This window comes from Natrix helvetica (genome assembly GCF_964273705.1).
Source record: "Natrix helvetica genome assembly, chromosome: 2".
Lineage (NCBI taxonomy): Eukaryota > Metazoa > Chordata > Lepidosauria > Squamata > Natricidae > Natrix > Natrix helvetica.
Genome location: NC_138552.1, coordinates 289,282,488 through 289,305,972, shown reverse-complemented (window position 1 = coordinate 289,305,972; position 23,485 = coordinate 289,282,488). Strand labels below are relative to the sequence as shown.

At 42.9% G+C, this 23,485-nt stretch overlaps 1 protein-coding gene across 2 annotated transcripts in view; it reads left to right on the top strand.

The window, feature by feature from the left end:
• The first annotated feature begins 1,186 nt into the window (after window positions 1–1,186).
• TADA2A (transcriptional adaptor 2A) overlaps window positions 1,187–23,485 on the top strand; it is a 58,506-nt gene continuing 36,207 nt past the window's right edge. The window contains exons 1-8 of one of the 2 annotated variants that reach the window (XM_081945467.1): window positions 1,187–1,345; window positions 4,524–4,611; window positions 8,299–8,405; window positions 9,485–9,544; window positions 12,783–12,874; window positions 14,314–14,471; window positions 16,590–16,678; window positions 20,636–20,708. In XM_081945467.1, coding sequence (XP_081801593.1) covers window positions 4,587–4,611; window positions 8,299–8,405; window positions 9,485–9,544; window positions 12,783–12,874; window positions 14,314–14,471; window positions 16,590–16,678; window positions 20,636–20,708 — 604 coding nt within the window. In that variant the 5' untranslated portion in view covers window positions 1,187–1,345; window positions 4,524–4,586. The remainder of the gene's footprint in view (window positions 1,346–4,523; window positions 4,612–8,298; window positions 8,406–9,484; window positions 9,545–12,782; window positions 12,875–14,313; window positions 14,472–16,589; window positions 16,679–20,635; window positions 20,709–23,485) is intronic. The other variant, XM_081945468.1, reaches the window with a different exon arrangement.

Genomic DNA, 23,485 nt, shown 5'->3' with positions numbered 1-23,485 from the left:
TACAACCTTTGCAGCATCCTAATGGTCATGTGATCAAAATTCAGGTGCTTAGCAACTCATATTTTTGACTTGCTGTGTCCCAAGGTCATGTGAGCCTTCTGGCAAGCAGTCAGTAGGGAAGCCAGATTCACTTAACAACCAGGTTACTAACTTATTAACTGCAGTGACTCACTTAGCAACAGTGGCAAGAAAGGTTGTAAAATGGGGGCAAAACTAACAAATCCCTCACTTAATAACATAAATTATTGTCATAAGTCAAGGACTACCTGTACTCGGACACTTTTAAGATGTGTGAACTGTTAGATGTCTGCAATACTATTAATCTTCTCATCCTTCCTATCACTCATTTCCTCCCATTTATGACTATGACTGTAACTTTGTTGCTTGTATCCTTACGGTTTATATTGTTTCCTAGTATGATGCGATTGTTTATTTGTACCCTAAGACTATCATTAAGTGTTGTACCTTATGATTCTTGAAGAATGTATCTCTTTATGTTTTTATGTACAGAGAGCATATGCACCAAAGACAAATTCTTGTGTGTCCAATCACATTTGGCCAATAAAGAATTCTATTCTATTCCATTCCATATTTTCTATTCTATTATATTCCTCTATTCTATTCCTTTATTCTCCAACTCCCAGAATGTATCTTTTTATGTCTTTTTATGTACACTGAGAGCATATGAACCAAAGGCAAACTCTTTGTGTGTACAATCACACTTGGCCAATAAAGAATACTATTCTATTTCTATTCTATTCCATTCCATATTTTTTATTCTATTCTATAACTCTCAGAATTCCCAGCCAGAATTCTGGGAGTCGAAGTCCTCAGGTCTTAAATGTCTGAGGTTGGGAAGCATTATTTGGGTCATTCATTTCCCATTTTCATTGCTCATAGTTCATTTTAGAGCTAAATGAAGTTCGCATTTGAGTGCTTATTTCTATTATTGTCTATATTTTTTTTTAACGGTCGGGGGCGGGGCAAATAGTCTCGCCCTCCTCTTCCTCAATTCATTCATGCTAAAACGGACCTCTGGAAAGCGCGTGCCCGCCAACCCCCCCCCCCGCGCGCCTCAAAAGAACGTTCCTGGGCGCGCGCGGGGGAGGCGCTCTCTCGAAAAGGCGGGAAAGCAGGAGGGGGCGGGGCCCGCCGGGAGGGAGTAAAGGCAGTGCCGCGTGCGCGACCTCCCCGATGCCCCGCCCACTCCCGATCGCGCCCGAGCACGTCCGAGCGGGAGCGTGAGGAGGCGGGCGCGCGCCGGCAAAGCATCAACAAGGGAGGGCAAGGAAAAAAGAGAGAAAGATTTAAAGGACCTTCCCGCCCGGGTGGTTGTCCGGAGCAGGTATCGTTGAACGTCAGAAGGCCGGCCGAGGGTGTAAGGCGCAAAGCCAGCCGGCTTCGGTGGAACGAAAAGAGTGAAGGAAGAAATAAATCAGTACAATAAATAAGCCGAGGGAGGTGATTCGGTGGGAGGGGGAAGCGGGAGAAAGAAGAGCCGGAAAGAGGGCATGCGCGGCGGTGTTGCCGGGGGGGGGGAAAGGGGGAGGGCGGCAAAAGCGGGGAGCGCGCGTCCCGCGAAGAGCCACGCGGGCGGGGGTTGCGCGTGCGCCAGCGGCGGCTCCCGCTAATTGGACGAGGCGGCGCGTGCCGCTGACGTAAGCAGCGATCTAGGAGGGAGGGAGGAAAGCGGTTGAGAGGGTGAGGACGAGATGTAGCGATTTGTCGCCCTCTAGGGGGCAAGCAGCGTTAATTCCAGCTGAAACCCCGTCAGTCTTATTTGCATGGGAGATTCCCCCCCCCCCGGGGGTCTGGAAAGTTAGAAAAATACTTAAGAAGAAAGCAAGGGCCAAATCACTTTGGGATACTTTTCAAGAAAACTGCATGTGTATGAACAATTCATGGATCCCCCAAGAGTTGATCTTATTTAGAGGAGACTTTATAGAGGTGTGGAACAGTGTTTCTTCAACTTCAGCAATTTAAGATGCTTGGACTTCAACTCCCAGAATTCCCTAGCCAACATGCTGGCTGGGGAATTCTGGGAGTTGAAGTCCATGCATGCTGGCTGGGGAACGCATGCACATCCATACAACGCTTTACCCATTGCCTTTTGTTCCCATTCCTATCTTTGGGATTTCTTCTTCAGTAATCCATGATTTTCAGTCTTCCCCTTATTGTTCATTCTTCCTTCAGGTACAGATAGTCCTTGACTTATGGCTATAATGGAGCCCAAAATTTCTGCTGTTAAGTGAGACATTTGTTAAGTGACTTCTGCTCCGCTTTATCACCTATCTTGCCACATTTGTTAATGTGCAAATTGTTGCTGCAGTTGCTAAGTCTCGCTTCCCCATTGACTTTGCTTGTCGGAAGATGATCACAAAAGGTGATCACATGACCTCGGGACACAGCAACGGTCATAAGTATGAGTCAGTTGCCAAGCATCTAACTTGATCACATGACCATGGGGATGCTGCAACGGTCATAAGCTGAAAAATGATCAAAAGTCCCTTTTTTCAGTGCTGCTGTAACTCTGAATGGTCACTAAATAAATGGTTGTAAGCTGAGGACTGAGATACATGAGTTTTGTGATGCAATCCTTGTTCGTTCTGTCTTATTCATGCACTATTGTGTTTGATCCATGTTCACTCAGCATTTCTTCATTGTGTCTCAAATCCTTGTTTTACATCACTCACTTCTTAACCACTCAATTCCCAACACGTTCAAATAATAATAATAATAATAATAATAATAATAATAATAATTTATTAAATTTCTAGACTGCCCCCTCTCCCCAGATTGCTTTTATGCGTTTATATATTTCTATCCCGCCTTTATTATTTTTACAAATAAGGCGGTAAATATATCCAATACCTTCTATTTTCCTCTACAACTGTCCTCCTGTTTTCTCCACAGCAGCAACCCTGTGAAGTGGGCTAGTCTGACAGTGACTGGCCCATGATCACCCAGCTGGCCTCACAATCTCTTGCTTTTTAGTCTGGTGCCTTAACCACTAGTCCACGGGTGTCAAACTGGCGGCCCGCAGGCAGGATGCGTCATGCGCGGGCCACGCCCATTGTAGTTCCGTGAATGGGGAAAACATCCTGAAATGACGTCAACGTGACGCGGTGAGTTCGACACCCATGCACTAGATCAGGGGTGTCCAAACTTGGGAACTTTAAGACTTGTGGACTTCAACTCCCAGAATTCCCCAGCCAGCATGGCTGGCTGGGGAATTCTGGGAGTTGAAGTCCACAAGTCTTAAAAGTTCCCAGGTTTGGACACCCATGCACTAGATTATATTTCTTGTGATATACCCAACTCCGTGTAACTGCAGTCTTGAATTAAGCTACTTTTGTTTCTTTGGGCAAATGCAGGTAATCCTCAGGTTATGACTGTAAATAAGCTCACAATTTGTAGGTTGGGATTGTTAAGCAAATCACATGATCACCCCTGCTTTTATGACCTTTTTTGTGGTGGTGAACTAAATGCCACCGTTGTTAAATAAAACCATTTTAGCTAGTGGGTGGTTTTTCCCTCTGCTGGAAACCAGAAATAAACATCAGTTTCTGGCCAAAAAACAAAACAAAATTTGCCCAAATAGTCACATGACCAGGGAATGCTACAAACAATCCTAAATGATTTGCTAATGCCCAAAATCTGATCACATGACCAGCGAGGGCGACAACTTTGAAACTGGATCATAAATAGGTCTGGGAATGTCTGTTTGAGCGGTCTCTAAGTGACTAGGCATATATCAAGGACTACCTGTAATCTTTCCTTGCAACTCACTGTGCAACGTATTCTAACTTTCTATCAGTATTTACACATCTTAACATTTCCCCGTACGTTTCCTCATTCTACCAAAGTAAAGGTAGTCCTCACTTAATGACTGCGATTCAATCAAGAATTCATGTCGCTAAATGACACAGGTGTGAAGTGTGACATCCCATGCCAGTAAATGACAGCAGTTTTGGCATTTCCAATTACTGTCGTTAAGCAACTTCAATATCATGGTTTAGCGCGAACCACATGGTTGCCATTTGTAGCCTTCTTGGCTGTTTGTTGGAAACCAGCAACAGAAGTTGCAAATGGCGATCACATGTCTGCAAGAAGATGTAATGTCATAACTAATGGTTGCTCGGGGCCTGGATCATGTGATCATGGAGATGCTTCAACAACTGCAGCTACAAGGACAAGTTAAAAGTATCACTCTTTGAGCACCATTGGACTGTTTGGACTGTTGCTAAATGGGTGGTCATTAAGTGAAGACTACTTTTACTCAATCCCTTTGCTAACCACTAAAATGAGTTCTCTTTACTCTGTGGAGCCAGTTCCTATTTGTTTTTGAAACTACAGAAAGTTACCCATCATGCTATATGCAACGATTCATTTTTAAAAATTAGGATTTACAGGGTTAGAGTTAGGCAGAGCTTGTTTCACTTGAATCTAATGGAGAAGAACTCGGGGAAACTTCTCAGTGCTTAGAAATTGCTGTGTGTCCCCCCCCCCCTCCCCTGTTGCAGTGGCTGAGTGTCCACTTCCATCGTTCAGAAGAAGGCAATTACCTTTACATCTTAAAAAGGATCATGGATCATTTGGCTTCATTCAGCAGTAAGTAATGCCAACTCTGAAATTAAAAGAAAAAAAAAGACTTTTTACAAGCAAGAATGGTATTTAACCTTGGTTAAATAGGTTAATTTAATAGTACTTAGCATTAGACCCTATGGCTTGGTGAATTTAGAACATGCTTTGTACATAAAGCACGGTATCCTTATATTGTGGAACCATTTTAACAGTAGAGGTTGTGAGTTCTCTGTTTCTGGAGATTTTAAGAGGCCAAGGATGGAGTAATTGTCCAGCTGATTTCAGAGAGCTGGAAAATCCCTTAGTGGTGTCCCTTCCAATTCTGCAGTTCTGTGGCACAAAGGCATTTGCCTTTTTTTTTTAATACACCAGAGATGTTAAATTTTATATTGAACGACCAAGAAATAAAGGGAGACTAGTATAGATCTATTTCAAGCTATTTAGCTAGCCTTACACTTCTGAGATTCGAACCTGGGCTACTTACATATTAGGTAGATGTATTAACCTCTAAGCCACCAGCTCTCCTAGTTTTGTCAAATATACCAGGGGAGAGATCAAATGTTTTTTATCAGGGCAACCTGGTCTACCCAGATATGAGTATGGCTAGCTGATGAGAGCTAAATAGCTTGAAATAGATCTATACTGGTCTCCTTTTATTTCTTAGTTGGTAAATATAAAATTGAACACAAAAATAGTTGTCGCAGAAGCAACTGCCTGCGAAGGCTTCTGGATTGGGGCTGAAAGACGAAAGCGGACGCAGTATGCTCCGTCCCATATTGGGGTAGACCAGGTTGCCCTGTTAAAAAAAACACTTCATCAGAGAAATGGATCTGCTCCTCTGCTTTCTGTGAAAAAAGGCAGAGATTAGACAACTTAGAACAGGGGTGCCCAACCTTGTTAACTTTAAGACCTGTGGACTTCAACTCCCAGAATTCTCCAGAACAGGAAAGATATGAATATAGCTCTCAGATAGTGGTCCAATTAATCTTTTGTAGCAAAAATAGCTGAGTATTATAGCAACTTAACAACTAAACATATTTTATTACAATATATGTAGTCCTTGACTTACAACTAGTATGGAGCCCAAAATTTCTGTTGTTAAGTGAGACATAAGTCATAAATATGAACCAGTTGTCAAACATCCGAATGTAAATCGCATGATCATAGGGTTGCTGCAACGGTCATTCCAAAAAATGGCCATAAGTCACTTTTTTTCAGTACCGTTCTAACTTCGAACGGTCAGTAAGCAAACTGCTGTAAGCCGAGGACTACCTATATGTGTTTTCTTTCTTCCCCAGTAAAACAGGTATTGGTTTAGGGCTGGGGGGGGGAGATGATATTCCAGGGGGTCCGAAAACCTGGGTTTAGAAGTTTCAAAATTATAGTGTATATGCATAATTATATGTATATAATTATTTACTTTTGTAAGGCGTGTGAGCAGGGGGTGGGATTCAGCCGGTTTGCACCGGTTCGAGTGAACCGGATATTAATTTTACATCTGGCTCGCCAAACCGGTAGTTGCAAGGACTGGCTCGCTCTGCCCACTTCTCCCTGCCCCTCCCAGGAGTCTCCATGCAACCTGTTCATCATGCAAGGTAAATGAAGAGCCTGCACCTTCTGGGAGGGCGAAAAACGGGCCTCCCGGAAGTCCAAAAGCAGGCCTATTCCCGGAGTCCAGGGGAAGCTGTTTTCGCCCTCCTGGAGACTCAAGAAAAGCATCTGGAGCCTGGGGAGGGTGAACATCTCCCTGCAAGCCATGGTGCAGGAGGCCAAGTAGGCCATGGCCACGCCCACCCAGCAACTGGGCAGAGAACTGGTTGCTAACATTTTTCAATCCCACCCCTTAGTGTGAGAATATATCCGAAGTGTTCTAGGGGTATAGAAAAGGGTCGGGAACCCCCTAGTTTCGGGTGGTTGTGGCTGGCCTGCAAACATTTGTATACCCACTAGATGGCAGTAAAGACGCTTGGTTGACCAAGAGCTCCACTGTTGCCAGCATTCCCTTCCAGGGCTAGGAGCAGACAGCAGGGTGAGTCAAAGCAAGGAATGAAAGGGTTAGGACTCACGACGTCTACCTTGACCCTAGCTGGCAGGTGGAACAAAATTTCCAAAATGTTTGCTTCTCTGAACGTTTTTTTAACAGAGGAATTTTAAAGGGAGGATCCAGGGTCAAGTTTGTCAGAATTCTCTCCGGCCATGACTAAGGACAAAGGCCTTGTTACGTGTGCTAATCAACACAAGGCCGCCAAATGGTTGTCATTCATGACTGGTGTCCTGAATGGCCACTTAATTGAAGGGTAAAAACACCACGTAGCTTGCATTTCTTAGTGGTTTTATTTCCGCTACTGGCATTGATAAACATACACTAGCCTGTTCAAGTGGAAACGACACCCACTGTCCTAGTGCTTGTCCAGGATACTATCTACCGTAATAAACCCAGTAACAATTAAAGGTGCTAGCAGACCCATTCTTCTTTGCTTAGTAAAGACATCATGAGATCACTCTGCACTCCCAAGCAAATGGACTGTCTAAATCCAGTTGAATGGGTGAGGCATGCATAACTGGTACAGCCTGTCCTTAATTTACGATCCCAGTGGGGCCCAGAATTCACATGGTGGTGCTGTGAGTCATGTCCCCATTTTACAACCTTTTGGCCACGGTTTTTAAGCAAATCAAGAGCCGTGGTGGTGCAGTGGTTGGAATGCAGTACTGCGGGCTACTTCTGCTGACTGCCAATTGCCAGAAGTTCAGCGGTTCAAATCTTGCATCCTTCCAAGGTGGGTAAAATGAGGACCCAGCTTGTTGGGGACAGTGTGCTGACGAAACCGCTTGGAAAGGGCTGTAACAGCGCTGTGAAGCGATATATAAGTCTTAAGTGCTATTGCTAAGTGCTAAATCACCACAGTTAAGTGAATCACACAGCTGTAAAGTAAATCAAGCTTCTCTCAACGACTTTGCTTGTGAAATGCTAGCTGGAAAGATCACAGGTGGGGATCACATGACCCCCAGGGCCCTGCAATTATCGTGAATGCATGCTGGTTGCCAAGCATCCCAATTTTCATCAGGGGACTGTGGGGATGCTGTATTTTTTCTAAGTGTGAGCAACAGTCGTAATTCACTTCTTTTCAACTGGCGTTGTAACTTCAAACTATCACTAAACACAAGGGTCCCCAACTTGTGGACTGCTGCCCACTAGTGGGCTACGAGGGGTTTGCAGTTGGGCTGTGGAAACAACCAGCAAGTACAAATGCTCTATTTGCATGAATGGCAGGCACACGGGCATGCAGCTCGCGGAAATGGAGCTGCACGCATGCTTACCGGACGCTTGCATAAATCATCCCCTCCCTCCTCCCCCTGCCAGTCCGCAAAGCCGGAAACATTGGGGAACTCTGGCTAAACAGACAAGTTGACTACCGTGTTTCCCCGAAAATATGACCTGTCCTGAAAATAAGGCCAAGGGCATATTTCAGGGGGTCAAAAGAAAATAAGACCCTGTCTCATTTTGGGGGAAACACGGTACCTGTACATTAAATTCTAAGTGTGTGTAATTATGAAATAAGAGATTGTAGAACTTTTGGCTGTGTTCCTTCTAATGATGATCGACCCTCCAGGCTTCACCCATATACATCCCCAATGCTCTGCTGATAAAGAAGTTGGCTAAGAGAAGCCTACCCTTAATTTTATAAAATTCGTTTTAATTTTGCTCTTTCTCAGGTGACCCTTTTGACAAGCCGCCTTGCCGTGGGTGTTCTTCTTACCTTGCAGAGCCCTACATCAAATGTGCAGAATGCAGCCCTCCCCCTTTTCTGCTATGCTTGCAGGTAAGTTATATTTGCAAGGAGAGAGAAGAGAAATGCAAGGATCATCTCTTGGCTGCCGAGGCTGGTCTTTATTCCATTGTTGGACCGGGCAAGCGAAAACCGACAAGAATCCTCTTCTTTTTTTCCCAGAAGAGATTCTTGTCAATTTTGGACATTGATTACCTTCACCTGGTTTGAAAGGGAGAGGGTTAAATTTAAAATCTTTTGCATAAAATGAAGTAATAATAAGTTATAGTCAAATAAATGATTAACAATGATAATAATGTATACATATATACTAGATTGATAATATGAGATTTTATATAATTCGTAAGGGAGGACTATGGAGAAGATGCACAAACGTTTTGTAACCAAAAATAAACAATTTTATAAAATATGGGACTTATCAATGGTTAGACCAAAAATATGGAAGTGAAATATGCTAGAGAATTTTATAAAGATGTATTACTGCTGGATGGATTTAGGATGATGTAATGAAATGCCATAATATAAATTTATTCAAAATTTAGAATATCTCACATAAAATGAAGTAATAACAGTTATAGTCATATAATTGTTTAACAATGATAATAATTGTATACATATAATACAATACAATAGCAGAGTTGGAAGGGACCTTGGAGGTCTTCTAGTCCAACCCCCTGCCTAGGCAGGAAACCCTATATAGATCAGATTGATAATACGAGATTCTATTTAAATTGTAAGTGAAGACTATGGTGAGGATGCACAAAAGTTTGGTAACCAATCGACACACTGTACGAAGCTGGAAGGTGGTTTTATGTTTTATGTTTGTCTGTGTTTGTTTTAAAAAAATTATAACGAAAGGGAAAGGGTTCCCCCCTGCCCTCCCCAAGCCTTATCCTGGGTGTGTGATTTCTTGACGTTTTTAACAAAACAATGCCAGCCCAAGGAAAATGTTTGCTAGAAAAGTTTCTGTAAATGAGAATGATAACAGGACCCTTTTGCTTGGGATGAAGTGGCATTGGTGGGAAAGGGAGGCTGGGACCCCCGTATTTTGTGATTCCTCAAAACTGCTTGTATCAAGAACAGAATAAAAAAAAACTAACCTTGTTTTCCAGTGTTTCACAAGAGGATTTGAATATAAGAAGCATCAGAGTGACCATTCCTATGAAATAATGGTAAATATACAGTTCTAATTCATCTGTCTTGCTTTTTCATCAGTTGTAGTCGTCTTATCTTTTTTTTTTATTACATTTTTATTCCCCCTATAATAGTTTACAAGTAACTGAAGGTGGTGGACATACTTAATGCTCATTCCTCCTCCAATCCCCCCATAAAAAACAACACTGTGAGGTCGGTTGGGCTGAGAGCGACTAGCCCAAAGACCCCCAGCTAGCTTTCATGCCTAATTGTAGGATTAGAATTCACAGCCTCCTGGCAATTCGCCTAGTCACCTAGCCAGTTTTCATGCTTAAGGCAGAATTAGAACTCATAGTCTCCTGGTTTTAAGCCAGCACCTTAATCTGTACATCAAACTCCCTCTCTCTTTATGGAATACGTCCTATCAATACTGGTGTGGGGAAGTTTTATGCTTAAGTCTACCCTTTTAAATGATTATTTCACTCACTGGCAATATGAGAATAATAAGATGTCATTACCAAAAACCTGGGAAAGGAATTTTCAAAATACCTTTATTTATCATTTACTAGCTGAAAACCTGGCGTTGCATGGGTATTTATTTATGCTAATCCTGTATTAGACAGGAAAAGGAATGAATTATATCTATAGTGTCAAGTCAAAGTAATGCTGGAAAACACACACACACACACACACAAAACCAAGGGGTGTTAGGGGTGTCTTACACCCTCTTTGTTTCCAGAGAGTAAGTCATCTGTGTACAGTTTTGGTTGAAATTGCTCGAGGAGTTCCAGAGTTACGATGATTGATGGGCTAATGGCAGACTCCACCTCGCCCTCCTCCCCGTGTTCTCTACCCTACATCATTCCATCTTTTTCTGTTATATTGATGTGTTCTCATTATGTTCTTTTTATTGGTCTACTATCTTCTGTTCTGGGAAAACTCTTTTCATTTCTTCCTTTTATTGTTGTTAAACTGCCTGAAGTAACCCCACGGTGAGATAGGCAGCAAATAAATTTAACAAATAAAATAAAAATTCTTTGGGAAGGTTCTCAAATAAAATGGACCTCAGAAGCTTCCAACTAATCTCCTGAACCTTGTTTTTTCCAGAGAGGAAAAAGCATGCTTCTTAATTTGATGGTTTGAAACTGAATTTCAGTAGTTTAATTTAGCAAGAACCACCAAGAAAAGGCTGGGAAAACGTAGACTGTCCATATCAATCTTAGAAGATAATAAACCAGTTTTTTTTCCCAACTGGGTAGACTCCACATAATGTTAATTTCTACCAATTTCCACGACCCCCAGTTGATTTGTCCAGTTGGGAGAATCTGAACAAAATGTTACTTATGTAATGCCTTTGTTCAGGTAGAGTTTGAATCAGAAAATACCTTTGTTAATAATTTGTCATGCAGAACAATTAGCATTTTCCAAACCATTAACACTGCTAACTCAAGTTTTGCTTTATTTTATTTTAATCACCCATGCCGATGTTCCCTCTGGGATTAGCTGGCCGACAGCTAAATTAGCAATAAATTCTTTGTTGCATTCTGTAACAATGCTTCATAACTAACAATAATTACAGCCTGAGTAATGTTTACTTTGTGTGGCATCATTGTTTAAAATTCCTGTGGGGTGCCGCTGGAACTCTTAAAATGTCAGTATGTAAGTAGCAGTTTGCCTCATTGGACTCTTCTCCATGTTAGTCAGCAATGGACATTTGTATGCTTATTATCTGGTTTTTTTTTTTAGGGGCACATATGGGTACCAATTTCTATGCCTGCAGGTATGAATCAAAGTGAAATTCACCAATTCCCATTGGAACAAACCCAAAACTAAATTGAATATAAAGCTACTTAACAGAATAAGAGCGTTGGAAGGGACCCTGGAGGTCTTCTAGTCCAACCCCCTGCTCAAGCAGGAGACCCTGTATTATTCCAGTGGCGGGTCAAGTCTCTTCTTCAAAGTCTCCTATGATGAAACATCAACAACCTCTAGAGGCAACCTCTTCTACTGGTTAATTGTTCTCAGTGCCAGGAAATTTCTCCTTAGTTCTAAGTTGCTTCTCTCCTTGATTACTTTTCATCCATTGCTCCTTGCCCTGCCCTCAGGTGCTTTGGAGAATAGCTTGACTCCCTTTTCTTTGTGGCAGCCCCTCAGATATTGGAACATCGCTGTCATGTCTCCCCTAATCCTTCTTTTCACTAGTGACTAGACTAAGCATACCCAATTCCTGCAATGGTTCTTCATATGTTTAGCCTCTTGTACTTGTATTTGTACTCCTGTGATTATAATCTTAAAATAATGTCAGTAATATCAAAGCAAATCACTCAACCATTTCATCGAAGCACATTGAACTTTGTACTTAAATATTTTGATTTATGTTGTAGGCCTGCATATTCATTTTTTTAAGGTTGCGTAAAGCAGGAGGAAGTGGCAAGATAATTTTTTCTTGAAAATGATACTTTATTTTTATTGGGATTCACCAATTGGAGCCAAGCACACGAAACACGGAATTAAACTTCACAGTACCTTTGAGAAATGTTAAAGCCCTTACAACTGAACCAAAATTCCATCTCCTGGGCTTTTATTTATTCCATTTTAGCAGGCTCATTTAGGTGAGAGAAAGCCCTCCAATTAGGAGGACATGTCAGACAGCATTTCGGAAACCCTATAACAGTGTTGGCGAATCTTTTCAGCACTAAGAGCCGAAACGGGAGGGTATGCACGTGCATGTCGGAAACCGGAAGAGCAGCCTCCCAGTGCTCATGCCGGGAAGATGATCATCTGGTTTCCGGCACGTGCCACCTGGTCTCCCAGTTTCTGGTGCGCATGCGCATGGTAAGACCAGCTGGCTGGTGCGCGTGTGTTTGTCCCGGAAACTGGAAGATCATCTTCCCGGCGCACCAGGCGGCTGCTCTTACAGTTTCCAGAGCTCCCGCGTGTATGAAGACCAGCTGGCCGGCGCGCCAGAACCCGGAAGAGCAATGGGCGACTGCTTGCGTGCCTGGAGAGATGACTCTGCATGCCACTTCCGGCATTTGTGCCACAGGTTTGCCTATAAAAATTGTCCCTTTCTCTCTTTAGAACATTGGTCAATGCTGTATCCTGATATGATTATTTCTTTTAAATTTTTTTTAAAAGGACTATGAATATACATATTCTGGGTTGTGGCCCAGAAGTGCTCCCTTTCCAGCACTCGGTGCCAAAAAGGTTCGCCTTCACTGGCCTAAACAATTGCAGTCCCAAATGATTTCTTTGCCTACTTGCTCCCTACTGCAGACCTCTAATTTCCCCGTCCTTGATCCTACATGGACCGCCCAAGAAGAAATGGCTCTTCTGGAAGCAGTGATGGACTGTGGCTTTGGAAATTGGTGAGAGTTGCTGAGGATTTACCATTTGGGGAAATCTTCAAGATGTCAGTGGGTATATACAGGCAGTCCTTGACATATGACAGCGATGGGGCTATCACAGTTGCATGTGACAATGGTTATAAATCAGGTTGGTCACCTTTTTTTTGCAGAGATTTGTTAAATGAATGCCCCGGATATCAAGCAAACCCGTTCGCTATGGCACAGTTTTGCCAAAAACCGAACGTAACGTCCGATTTTTCAGCAAAACTGCCTTAAAATGCGGTCATGTGATCCCAGGATGCTGCAAATGGCTGTAAATGAGGCCGGATGCCCAAAATGCAGTCATGTGACTGCAAGGGGAGGGATGACTGTGAAAACTTACCCCCTTTTTCCAGGTAAGTCATAACCTTGAATGGTCGCTAAGTCGAGGACTATCTGCACCGTTAGAATGTCATAAGGATGGAACCAGGGGAAAAAGAGAAGACAAAGGTATTATCGGGCCCGTTTTTCGGCCTCCCAGAGCCTCCGCACAGGCCCTGGACTTACCTGGCATGATGAACGGGCAGCGTGGAGACTCCTGGGAGGGGCAGGGAGATGTGGGCGGGGCCAGCCAGTGCTTGCAACTGCCGGTTTGCCGCACCAGATATAAAATTAACATCCGGTTCGCCCGAACTGAGGCAAACCGGCTGAATCCCACACCTGCTCACACGCCTGACAAAATTAGATAATTATATACATATAATTATGCAAATACACTATAATTTTGAAACTTCTAAACCCAAGTTTTCAGACCCCCCTGGAATATCATTTCGCACCCCTGGTTGGGAACCCCAGCCCTAAACCAATACTTGTTTTACTGGGGAAGAAAGAAGGCACATATAGGTAATCCTCGACTTACAACAGTTTGTTTAATGACCGTTCGAAGTTAGAACGGTACTGAAAAAAGTGACTTATGACCATTTTTCACACGTATGACCGTTGCAGAATCCCTACGATCGTGCAAATTACATTTGGATGCTTGACATCCGCACAGGCCCTGCACTTTCCTGGCTTGATGAACAGGCGACTCCTGGGACTTGCGGGGTGGGCGGGGCCAGCCAGTCCTTGCAATTACCGGTTCGGCGAATTAGATGTAAACTTAACATCCGTTTTGCCCAAACCGGTGTGAACCGGCTGAATCCCTGTTTCAGAGGGAATTTGGGATTATCCTTGGAACGCCGGTCCACAGTTCGAGCCAGGCCTTTGATGCCAGTAAGTAAGAGATTGACAATGGCCTATGGCTCAGATTGTGCCTGTGCAAGCTCTTGGAGAACTCCTGCCATGGTCCAGGAGAAGACCAACCTTTCCAGAGTTCTCCAAACCATGTCAGTTCTGAATCAACAGTTTTTGCACTTCTTTATAGTCATCAGAGATTTTATGAGCCAGGCACGTTACTGGTCTTGTTTCTTGGCCCCTCACAGGCAAGACGTAGCCAACCAGATGAGCACGAAGATGAAAGAAGACTGTGAAAAGCATTACATGAAACATTTCATCAATAACCCCCTTTTCGCATCCTCCTTATTACATCTGAAGCAGGCAGGGGAGAAGCAGCAAACCAGCTTAGCCATTCCGTTTTATGGTAAGTGACAGCCAGAAAGAAAGATGGAAAGATTTCTTTCTTCAGGCTGATAGCAACGAGTTTATTAGAGACAAATTTGTATCACAGTGGTTCTCAACCTGTGGCACACCTGGGAGGCCGCAATGTCATCCCAGGGACCCCTGCATTTGAAGAAATGTTTTGATTTAAATCTTAAGTCTCGGTGGTCCGTGGCCACAAAAGGAAGGAAAGAGAACCACTGCTTTTATTAAATACCAACCTCCCTAACCTGGTTGTTGGCTTTTTTTTTTTTTAGGTATTTTGAAATGAACACTGCTGGAATTTATTTTATTTTATTTTATTTATTTGATTTCTAGACCGGAATTCACATTGGCTTGAAATTTTGGAAGTTAAAGGCTTAACTAGGTCCTAGCCTTTGACTTAGACCGTAAGGGAGCCTGCCCATTATGGTCATCAGTCATGACGGTCTTAAAAAGGACCACCACATCCCCAGATACGTTTTTACTATGGTTTTTTTCAGCAGTCATTAAATGAATGCCACGGTCATAAAGCAAATGTCACAATCATAATGCAAACTCGTTTGTCAGCGTTCCAAGCAGAGGTGGTATTCAGCAGGTTCTGACCAGTTCTGGAGAACCGGTAGAGGAAATTTTGAGTAGTTCGGAGAGCCAACAAATACCACCTCTGACTGGCCCCGCCCCCATCTATTCTCTGCCTCCCGAGTCCCAGCTGATCCGGAGGGAATTTTGCAGTAACCTTCCCCTGCAGTGTGGTGGGAATGGAGATTTTACAGTATCCTTCCCCTGCCACGCCCACCAAACCATACCCACCAAGCAATGCTACGCCCACCAACCCACGACCACAGAACTGGTAGTAAAAAATCTTGAATCCCCCCACTGGTTCCAAGTAATGCATCTTTAGTAAGCAGAACTCCAAGGCAGGCAAATTCCTCAGCAATTTATTGGATACATCATATTGGCCCAACTGGTGAAAGCTGACTCTAAAAGTTCCTGCGGCTTTCACCTAATTAAAAAGTAAAAGTTTCCCCTTTCCCCCAAATCATTGGTCATGCTGTCCAGTCCAGGTGCTGGCCAGTTGCTTGGTTACTTCACTCCTCCTCTGGCCAGCCACCTGTGGGAATGTCCTTGGTTCCCACAAGAAAACTTTGTTGTTTTGGCTACAAAACCCCATCTAGCTATTTCCCTCTGTTGTTTGGCAACCCTGAAGCCTCCGAGATGGCCTCAGCTAGGTTCACGTCAGGGTTGACACAATTGTTTCCTTTGGACCATTTTTGCTTAAAAGTGGAAGCAAATGCTGGGGCTAATGCATTGTCTGCAGCAGAGAAGGCCAGTGAGAGCGCCAAATGACGGCCTCCTATAGCCCTTGGCCAGAGAAAACGGAGCTCGCGACCCTCCCGAGAGGCACCAAGGGCCGGTCCTTCACTGTTTCCAGGGCAGCCCCGTTGGCCAGGTCTAAGAACCATGTGGGCCAAATCCAGCCCGCGGGCTTTGAGTTTGACACCCCTGCCCTATATGACACATATTTCCTACACTGCCTCTCCGGATAGCGATATCTCCCTATTCTGTAGGGTTTGATAGATTTTTGGCATGCTTTGGGTCCCATCTATTAAAAAGTGTCATGTTATGGGATCTAGGAGATTACGTGCTTTCTCTGGAGTAGGATTCCCCCAAGGCCACATGGCCTGATTCTGCTTTCTCTCCGGAGACCTTTAAAAGGTCTTGCTCTTGGACACGATCACCAAGCTTTGTGTGGACCAGCTACAAATTGCTTTGTCTGTTTAATTGTTAGAGATTTTCCTTCCCCTTTTTTACTACTGTCATTTACTTATTATATTGTTGGCTTTTAACTGTAAACTGAGTTGCTTGCAGGGGGGTAGCTACAGAAATTGAAACTAAATAAATTATAGTAAATGCCGGTGTACAGTCAAAACAGAATATTTTTTCCTTGTCAAAAAGACAATTTCTCTCTGCATTAGTGCTTCTCAACTTGGCAACTTTAAGATGTGTGGACCAGAATTCCCCAGCCACCGTGGGAATTGAAGTCCACTCATCTTAAGGTTGCTGAACTCTTAGTAAGCTTTAGAAATTGTGGCAATGCATTTTTATTTTATTATTTTAGCATCTGAAGACCCTCCCCGGCCAACCTTTGATTCCCTTCTGTCTAGAGATATGGCAGGATACATGCCAGCAAGAGCCGATTTCATTGAGGTAAGGACGTCTCCGAGTTGACCGCTATTTTAGCTACTTTTAATTTCCACCCGGGTCTGTGTTTCTGTGTCTGTATATAAAACAACTGTATTATGATTAGCTATGAATAAATATAACTTTATCCCAGGTGCTTACTTGAATGGACCAGAAACCATGGCACTGAGCAACACACACTGCAGACACCCAACTGAAATGGCCACATTATATTCCTCATTCTGCTGCTCTTCTTTTGCAAACTGTAGTTCTTTTTGACAAGCTAGAGGGACTCGGTGGCTAAGATGCTAAGCTTATTGATCAGAAAGGTCAGCAGTTTGGCGGTTCGAATCCCTAGCGCCACGTAACGGAGTGAGCTCCCGTTACTTGTCCCAGCTTCTGCCAACCTAGCAGTTCAAAAGCACGTAAAAAATGCAAGTAGAAAAATAGGGACCACCTTTGGTGGGAAGGTAACAGCGTTCCGTGCGCCTTTGGCATTTAGTCATGCCGGGCACATGACCACAGAGACGTCTTCATACAGCGCTGGCTCTTCGGCTTTGAAACGGAGATGAGCACCACCCCCTAGAGTCGGGAATGACTAGCACATATGTGCAAGGAGAATCTTTACCTTTAGTAAAAGGTAAAAGCCACTTCCATGTACAGGTGGTCCTTGACTTATAACAGTTTGTTTAGTGACTCTTCGAAGTTAGAAGGACACTGAAAAATGTGACTTATGGCCATTTTTCACAGTTATGACCTTTGCTGCATCTCCATGATCATGTGATCAAAATTCAGATGCTTGGCAATTGACTCATAATTATGACCATTGCTGTGATCCCCTTTTGCGACCTTCTGACAAGCAGATTCAATTGGGAAACCAGGTTCTCTTAACAACCCGGTTACTAACTAAGCAATTATAGTGGTTCACTTAACAACTGTGGCAAGAAAGGTCATAAAATGGGGCAAAACTCACTTAACAAATATCTCACGTAACAACAGATATGTTGGGCTGAATTGTGGTCATAAGTCGAGGACTACCTGTATGTGAAATATCTATCAGTTCACTGCTGATAAGACATGTTTACAGGTAGTCCTCGATTTACGATAGTAGTTGGGGCCGGAATTTCCATCATAAGCCGGCACAGTTATAAAGTGATTCCTCACATATCCAGACCTAATTTTGCAACCATTTTTATCGCGGTCATCCAGCAAATCACACATAGTCGTTCAGTGAATCACGTCGTTAAGCAAATCTGGCTTCCCCAATTGACTTTGCTCATCAGAAGTTGACTAAAAAGGTCGCAATTCGCAATCACGTGACCACAAAACACTACAACTGTTGTAAATGTAAGCTGGTTGCCAAGCACTCAAATTGTGACTATGGAGGTGCTGCTATGGTGGTAACTTTGAGGAGGGGGGGGGGAGTCATCCTTTTTTCTGAGGCTGTTGTAACTTCCAGCCATTGTTAAATCAATGGTTGTAAGTTGAGGTCTACCTCTGCCCAGCTTTTTGCTACTGTGATGCTCTGACATGATCAATTAATTTGTATGGCTTCGCCCAGGGGTGAGTTCCTACCGGCTGAACAACCGGTTCACTGCACACACGGGCCAGACGCATGCTTGCGCGCACATACGCAGTTTAGCAAAAATAGAACTTCCGCATTGCAAACAAGGAAGGGAGCAGGGAAAACAGCTGAGGAGTGGCAATTCAATTTGCCGCCACTGATCAGTAGGGCTTCGGAAGCAGAAATAAAGGTCGGTATAACCCAGGGGCGGGCGGGCGGGCCCACTTTCACGCAAACAGAACGGGTTCGCTCTTGGCTTGCAGTCAGAGCTACCGGTTATGCCGAACCGGTACAAACCGGTAGGGATTTACCATTGGATTCACCTCACCAGACTTAATATGTCATTGTGCTTAAGGTTGCACAAGCAATAAACATATTATTTACTTATCTACATCGTGGCGACCAAAACTGGATGCCGTATTCCAAGTGTGGCCTTACCAAGGCCTTATAAAGTGGTATTAACCCTTCACGTGATCTTGATTCTCTCCCTCTGTTGATGCAGCCTATAACTGTGTTGGCTTTTTTGGCAGCTGCTGCACACGGCTGGCTCCTATTTAAATGGTTGTCCACTAGGATTCCAAGATCCCTCTCACAGTTACTATTATTGAGCAAGGTACCACCTATACTGTACCTGTGCATTTCGTTTTTGTTGCCTAGATGTAGAACCTTACTCTTTTCACCATTGAATTTCATTTTATTAGATAGTGCCCAATGTTCAAGTTTGTCAAGATCCTTCTGTATCTTAAGCCTATCTTCTGGAGTGTTGGCTATTCCTGTCAGCTTGGTGTCATCTGCAAATTTGATGAGTTCCCACTTTTAATAACCTGATTCTAATTAATAAAAGAGAAAGTCTTACTTTCTCATAGTAAAAGATTACTAAGGCCAATTTGGAGCCTATTTACTTTTTCTACTAGTTTTATTACCCTCCTCTGTTCTTATAATGTTTATTTATTTGCAAATGTTCAGCCCAACTTTCTGCTTCAGGAGCCCCTAGGGCAAATTACAACCTTATTAAAACAGTACAATACTCCAAAAATATTAAAAATAATCCCACAAAATCCTACAAAACTCTAGAGAGAATTGCAAACCACCTGTAACAGCAAGCTGAAAATTAAAATAATCCAAAATAAAAATGTAACCATGGGGACTAAGAGCCAAAAAGGTCTTGCCCCATCATTAACTTAAACCTGAAGAAGCATGATACAGAAGGATCTTGACAGACTTGAACATTGGGCGCTATCTAATAAAATGAAATTCAATGGTGAAAAAAGTAAGGTTCTACATTTAGGCAAGAAAAACCAAATGCACAAGTACAGTATAGGTGGTACCAGTTTTGGTCGCCACAATGTAAAAAAGATGTTGAGAGTCTAGAAAGAGTGCAGAGAAGAGCAAGAAAGAGGATTAGGGGACTGGAGGCTAAAACATGAAGAACAGTTGCAGGAACTGGGCATGTCTCGTTTAATGAAAATAAGGACCAGGGGAGACATAATAGCAGTCTTCCAATATCTCAGGGGCTGCCACAAAGAAGGTGGAGTCAAGCTATTCTCCAAAGCCCCTGAGGGTAAAACAAGAAGCAATGGGTGGAAACTAATCAAGGAGAGAAGCAACCTAGAACTAAGAAGAAATTTCCTGAAAGTTAGAACAATAAATCAGTGGAACAACTTGCCTCCAAAGTTGCAAATGCTCCAACACTGGAGGTTTTTAAGAAGATGATGGATAACCATTTGTCTGAAGTGGTGTAGGATTTCCTGCCTAGGCAGGGGGTTGGACTAGATGAACCTACATGGTCCCTTCCAACTCCTGTTCTGTTCTATTCTATTATACCCCGCCCCATCCCATCCTCCCTGCAGAGATCAGAATGACCCCAACTCTGTTGGCCATTTGCAAAGCTTTAAAATCTTGGCTATGTACCCAGACCTGGGGCTCAGCATGTATGAAGGGCCCTGTTACTTGGCTTCACTATTAGCGGATTAATCATCCATGCTGCAGTTTTACATTTATACATATTTATTTTATGGATGTTTCTGTTGTTTTCATGTCTTTTAAATTGTTTTAAATTTTTACATTTGCAAGCTGTCCAGAGTCCCTTGATTGAATTGGGCATGCCATGGAAATTGAATCAATCAATCAATCAATGTGCATACAGGGCTCTTCACCACAGATTAGCCTGACAAATGTTCCTTGAATGTATTTTGTGAATCCAGCTGGTCTAATGAATGTTTATTGAGTTGTGCGTACATATTCAGAAAAATCAGGTTCAGTCTTTAGTCAGCCATGGTAAAGCATGAGTAAGCATGTTTGTGAACCTCGCCACACTCAATTATTTGTCTGCCTTCCAGCTTGGTGAATTATATTTATTTAAAGTTATTCAAAGCTAACCAGGAGCCATTCCTCATTTTTTTAAAATCTGTTTTCCACAGGAGTTTGACAATTATGCTGAATGGGACTTAAGAGACATAGACTTTGTAGAGGATGACTCAGATCTTCTACACGGTGAGTTTTGCTTCCAAATCCTGAACACTTCCTCTTTTCCCCACTTTGTAAGGAATAAAATTTCTTGGAGTCATTTTTTTAAAAATTCCTAATAACTTCATGAACAGGTCCACATAGGCTTTTTTGGCAACAGAACAGAAGTTACAATAGTTGCCAAGTAATTATTTCCAGGATTATATTTCTTTTTTCAAAAATTGACTCTTAATTACAGTGGGGTGCTCTCTGAGCTTGGTTATTTTCTTGCAGGTGTTTCATTACCAAACTAGGTAACATCATCAATGCCAGTCTAATTACTATTCTAGAGTTTCTTGGTAATATCCCACCAAAGATTTACCCGGTTGAACTGTGCTGAGTTCCAGACCCACAGAGATTTGGCTGGAGTTGTCATCTGATATCCAACAATATTGAAATCCTCAGAAACAGTCATTCTTAAAATGTTCGATGGATTGATTTGATTTGATTTCTATAAACACCCATCTCAACAAGTGACTCTGGGCACAGTAATGATAAAAACACAAAAACCTGGTTTTCTTTCTCAGTTGTTATCTGAAAATACACATTTCACTTTAGCCACTTTTAAAAAATAAATAAATAGCAATTTTAGAACATTTTCACATATGTTTCCCACAGCATGTTAACGTTCTTACGCTACAGGGGATTGTTTTATTTCTCAGTATGATTTATTTATATTTCAAGGCAGGCGCTCCCAAAACAGCTCGTAGCATAATTACATTATAAAACTCATCTCATAGAGCATAAAAACCACAGTTTCTAATTTGAAAAAACAAAAGGCTCGCACCCTTGCAACTGTCACACAAGCAGAAGGTTGATAGAGAAAAATCTCACTGCATATAAAAAGCGAACTTTAATGTGGGACTTGGTTAAAGAGAGCTAAAATGAACAACGCCAACAATGTCAGAAGGTCTGTGGGATTCTGCTGTTCATGAGCATATGGAAGTCACAACTGAAGACCGTCCTTCACTGGTTGCTCCCAACCATAAGCACATATGGTATTATAGGCAGTCCTCGACTTACGACCACAATTGAGCCCAAGGTTCCTGTTGCTAAGCGAAACATTTGTTAAGTGAGTTTCGTCCCCTTTTATGACATTTCTTGCCACATTTGCTAAGCGAATCATTGCAGCTGTTAAATTAGCCACACGGTTGTTAAGTGAATCCGGCTTTCCCATTGGCTTTCCCTGTCAGAAGGTCGTAAAAAGGGGATCACGTGACCCCGGGTCACTAAAACCGTCATAAATATGAGCCAAGCATCTGAATTTTGATCATGTGACCGTGGGGATGCCGCAACGGTCGTAAGCGTGAAAATCGCAAGTCGCTTCTTTTTCAGTGCCCTTGTAACTTTGAATGATCACTAAATGAGCAGTTGTAAGTTGAGGACTACGTGTGTTACTATTACTACATTTATTGACTATCTATCTTACCTTCCAGCTACTCTAAGTGGCCCACAACAATTAAAAAAAAAAGTTTAAACAAAGTGAAAGTAAAATAATGGAACAATAAAAGAAACAAGGAAAAAAAATGAAAATACATTGATCATTCAGGGGACAAATTATTATTGTCTGCACTTACCGTGTTTTTCGGGGTATAAGACGCACCGGAATATAAGACACACCAAGATTTTGAAGAAGCAAATTTTTTAAAAAGGTTTTTGCACTTTGCAGACCTCCCAAAAATGGGTCTGTTTTTTGTCCAAAAAAAAAGGGCAGCATAGCCTTTAGGAGGCTTGTAGAGCACTCCTAGGGGGTGGGGGTGGAGGAAAACCAGCCTGTTCTTCATTCGTTTTTGCCCTCCCCAGCCCCCAGGAGTACTCTACAAGCCTCCTAAAGGCTATGCATGGCCATTTTTGCAAAGGGCAGGATTTCGGGAGGGCCAAAATGCTGTATTCAGTGTATAAAACACACCCAGACTTTCACTCTCCTTTTTGAGGGAAAAAGGTGCATCGTATACTCCGAAAAATACGGTAATAACAATTGAACAGACAGCATACCCCAAAAATCTCACTTTAGGATTCAGAGGTTTATTAGAATTTAAAGCATAGCAAACATAAAGCCTTTGCTATTCAGGCACTTGCATGACATTGCAATGAGGGTCAAGCAGTCAAAAGAGAGGAGGCCAATTGGCAACCTCTCATCATTCAACATTTCATTATATGCCTTAAAGCAGGGGTGTCCAAACTTGGCAACTTTAAGACTTGTGGACTTCAACTCCCAGAATTCCCCAGCCAGCAGAGCTGGCTGGGGAATTCTGGGAGTTGAAGTCCACAAGTCTTAAAGTTGCCAAGTTTGGACACCCCTGCCTTAAAGCCATAAGCACAGACATAGCAACAGAGGCAGTTTTTTACTCATTTAACCTGCGTACTACAACATGATTATTTTTACCTGTATTTTAAGTAGAAAAGGTAAAGGTTCCTCTCGCACATATGTGCTAGTCGTTCCCGACTCTAGGGGGCAGTGCTCATCTCCGTTTCAAAGCCAAAGAGCCAGCGCTGTCTGAAGATGTCTCCGTGGTCATGTGGCCAGCATGACTAAATGCCAGAGTCGCGTGGAGCGCTGTTACCTTCCCACCAAAGGTGGTTCCTGTTTTTCTACTTGCATTTTTTGCGTGCTTTCGAACTGCCAGATTGGCAGAAGCTGGGACAAGTAACGGGAGCTCCCTCCGTTACGCGGCGCTAGGGATTCGAACCGATTCGACCTTTCTGATCGACAAGCTCAGCATCCTAGCCACTGAGCCACCGCGTCCCTTTTTAAGCAGGCCCTT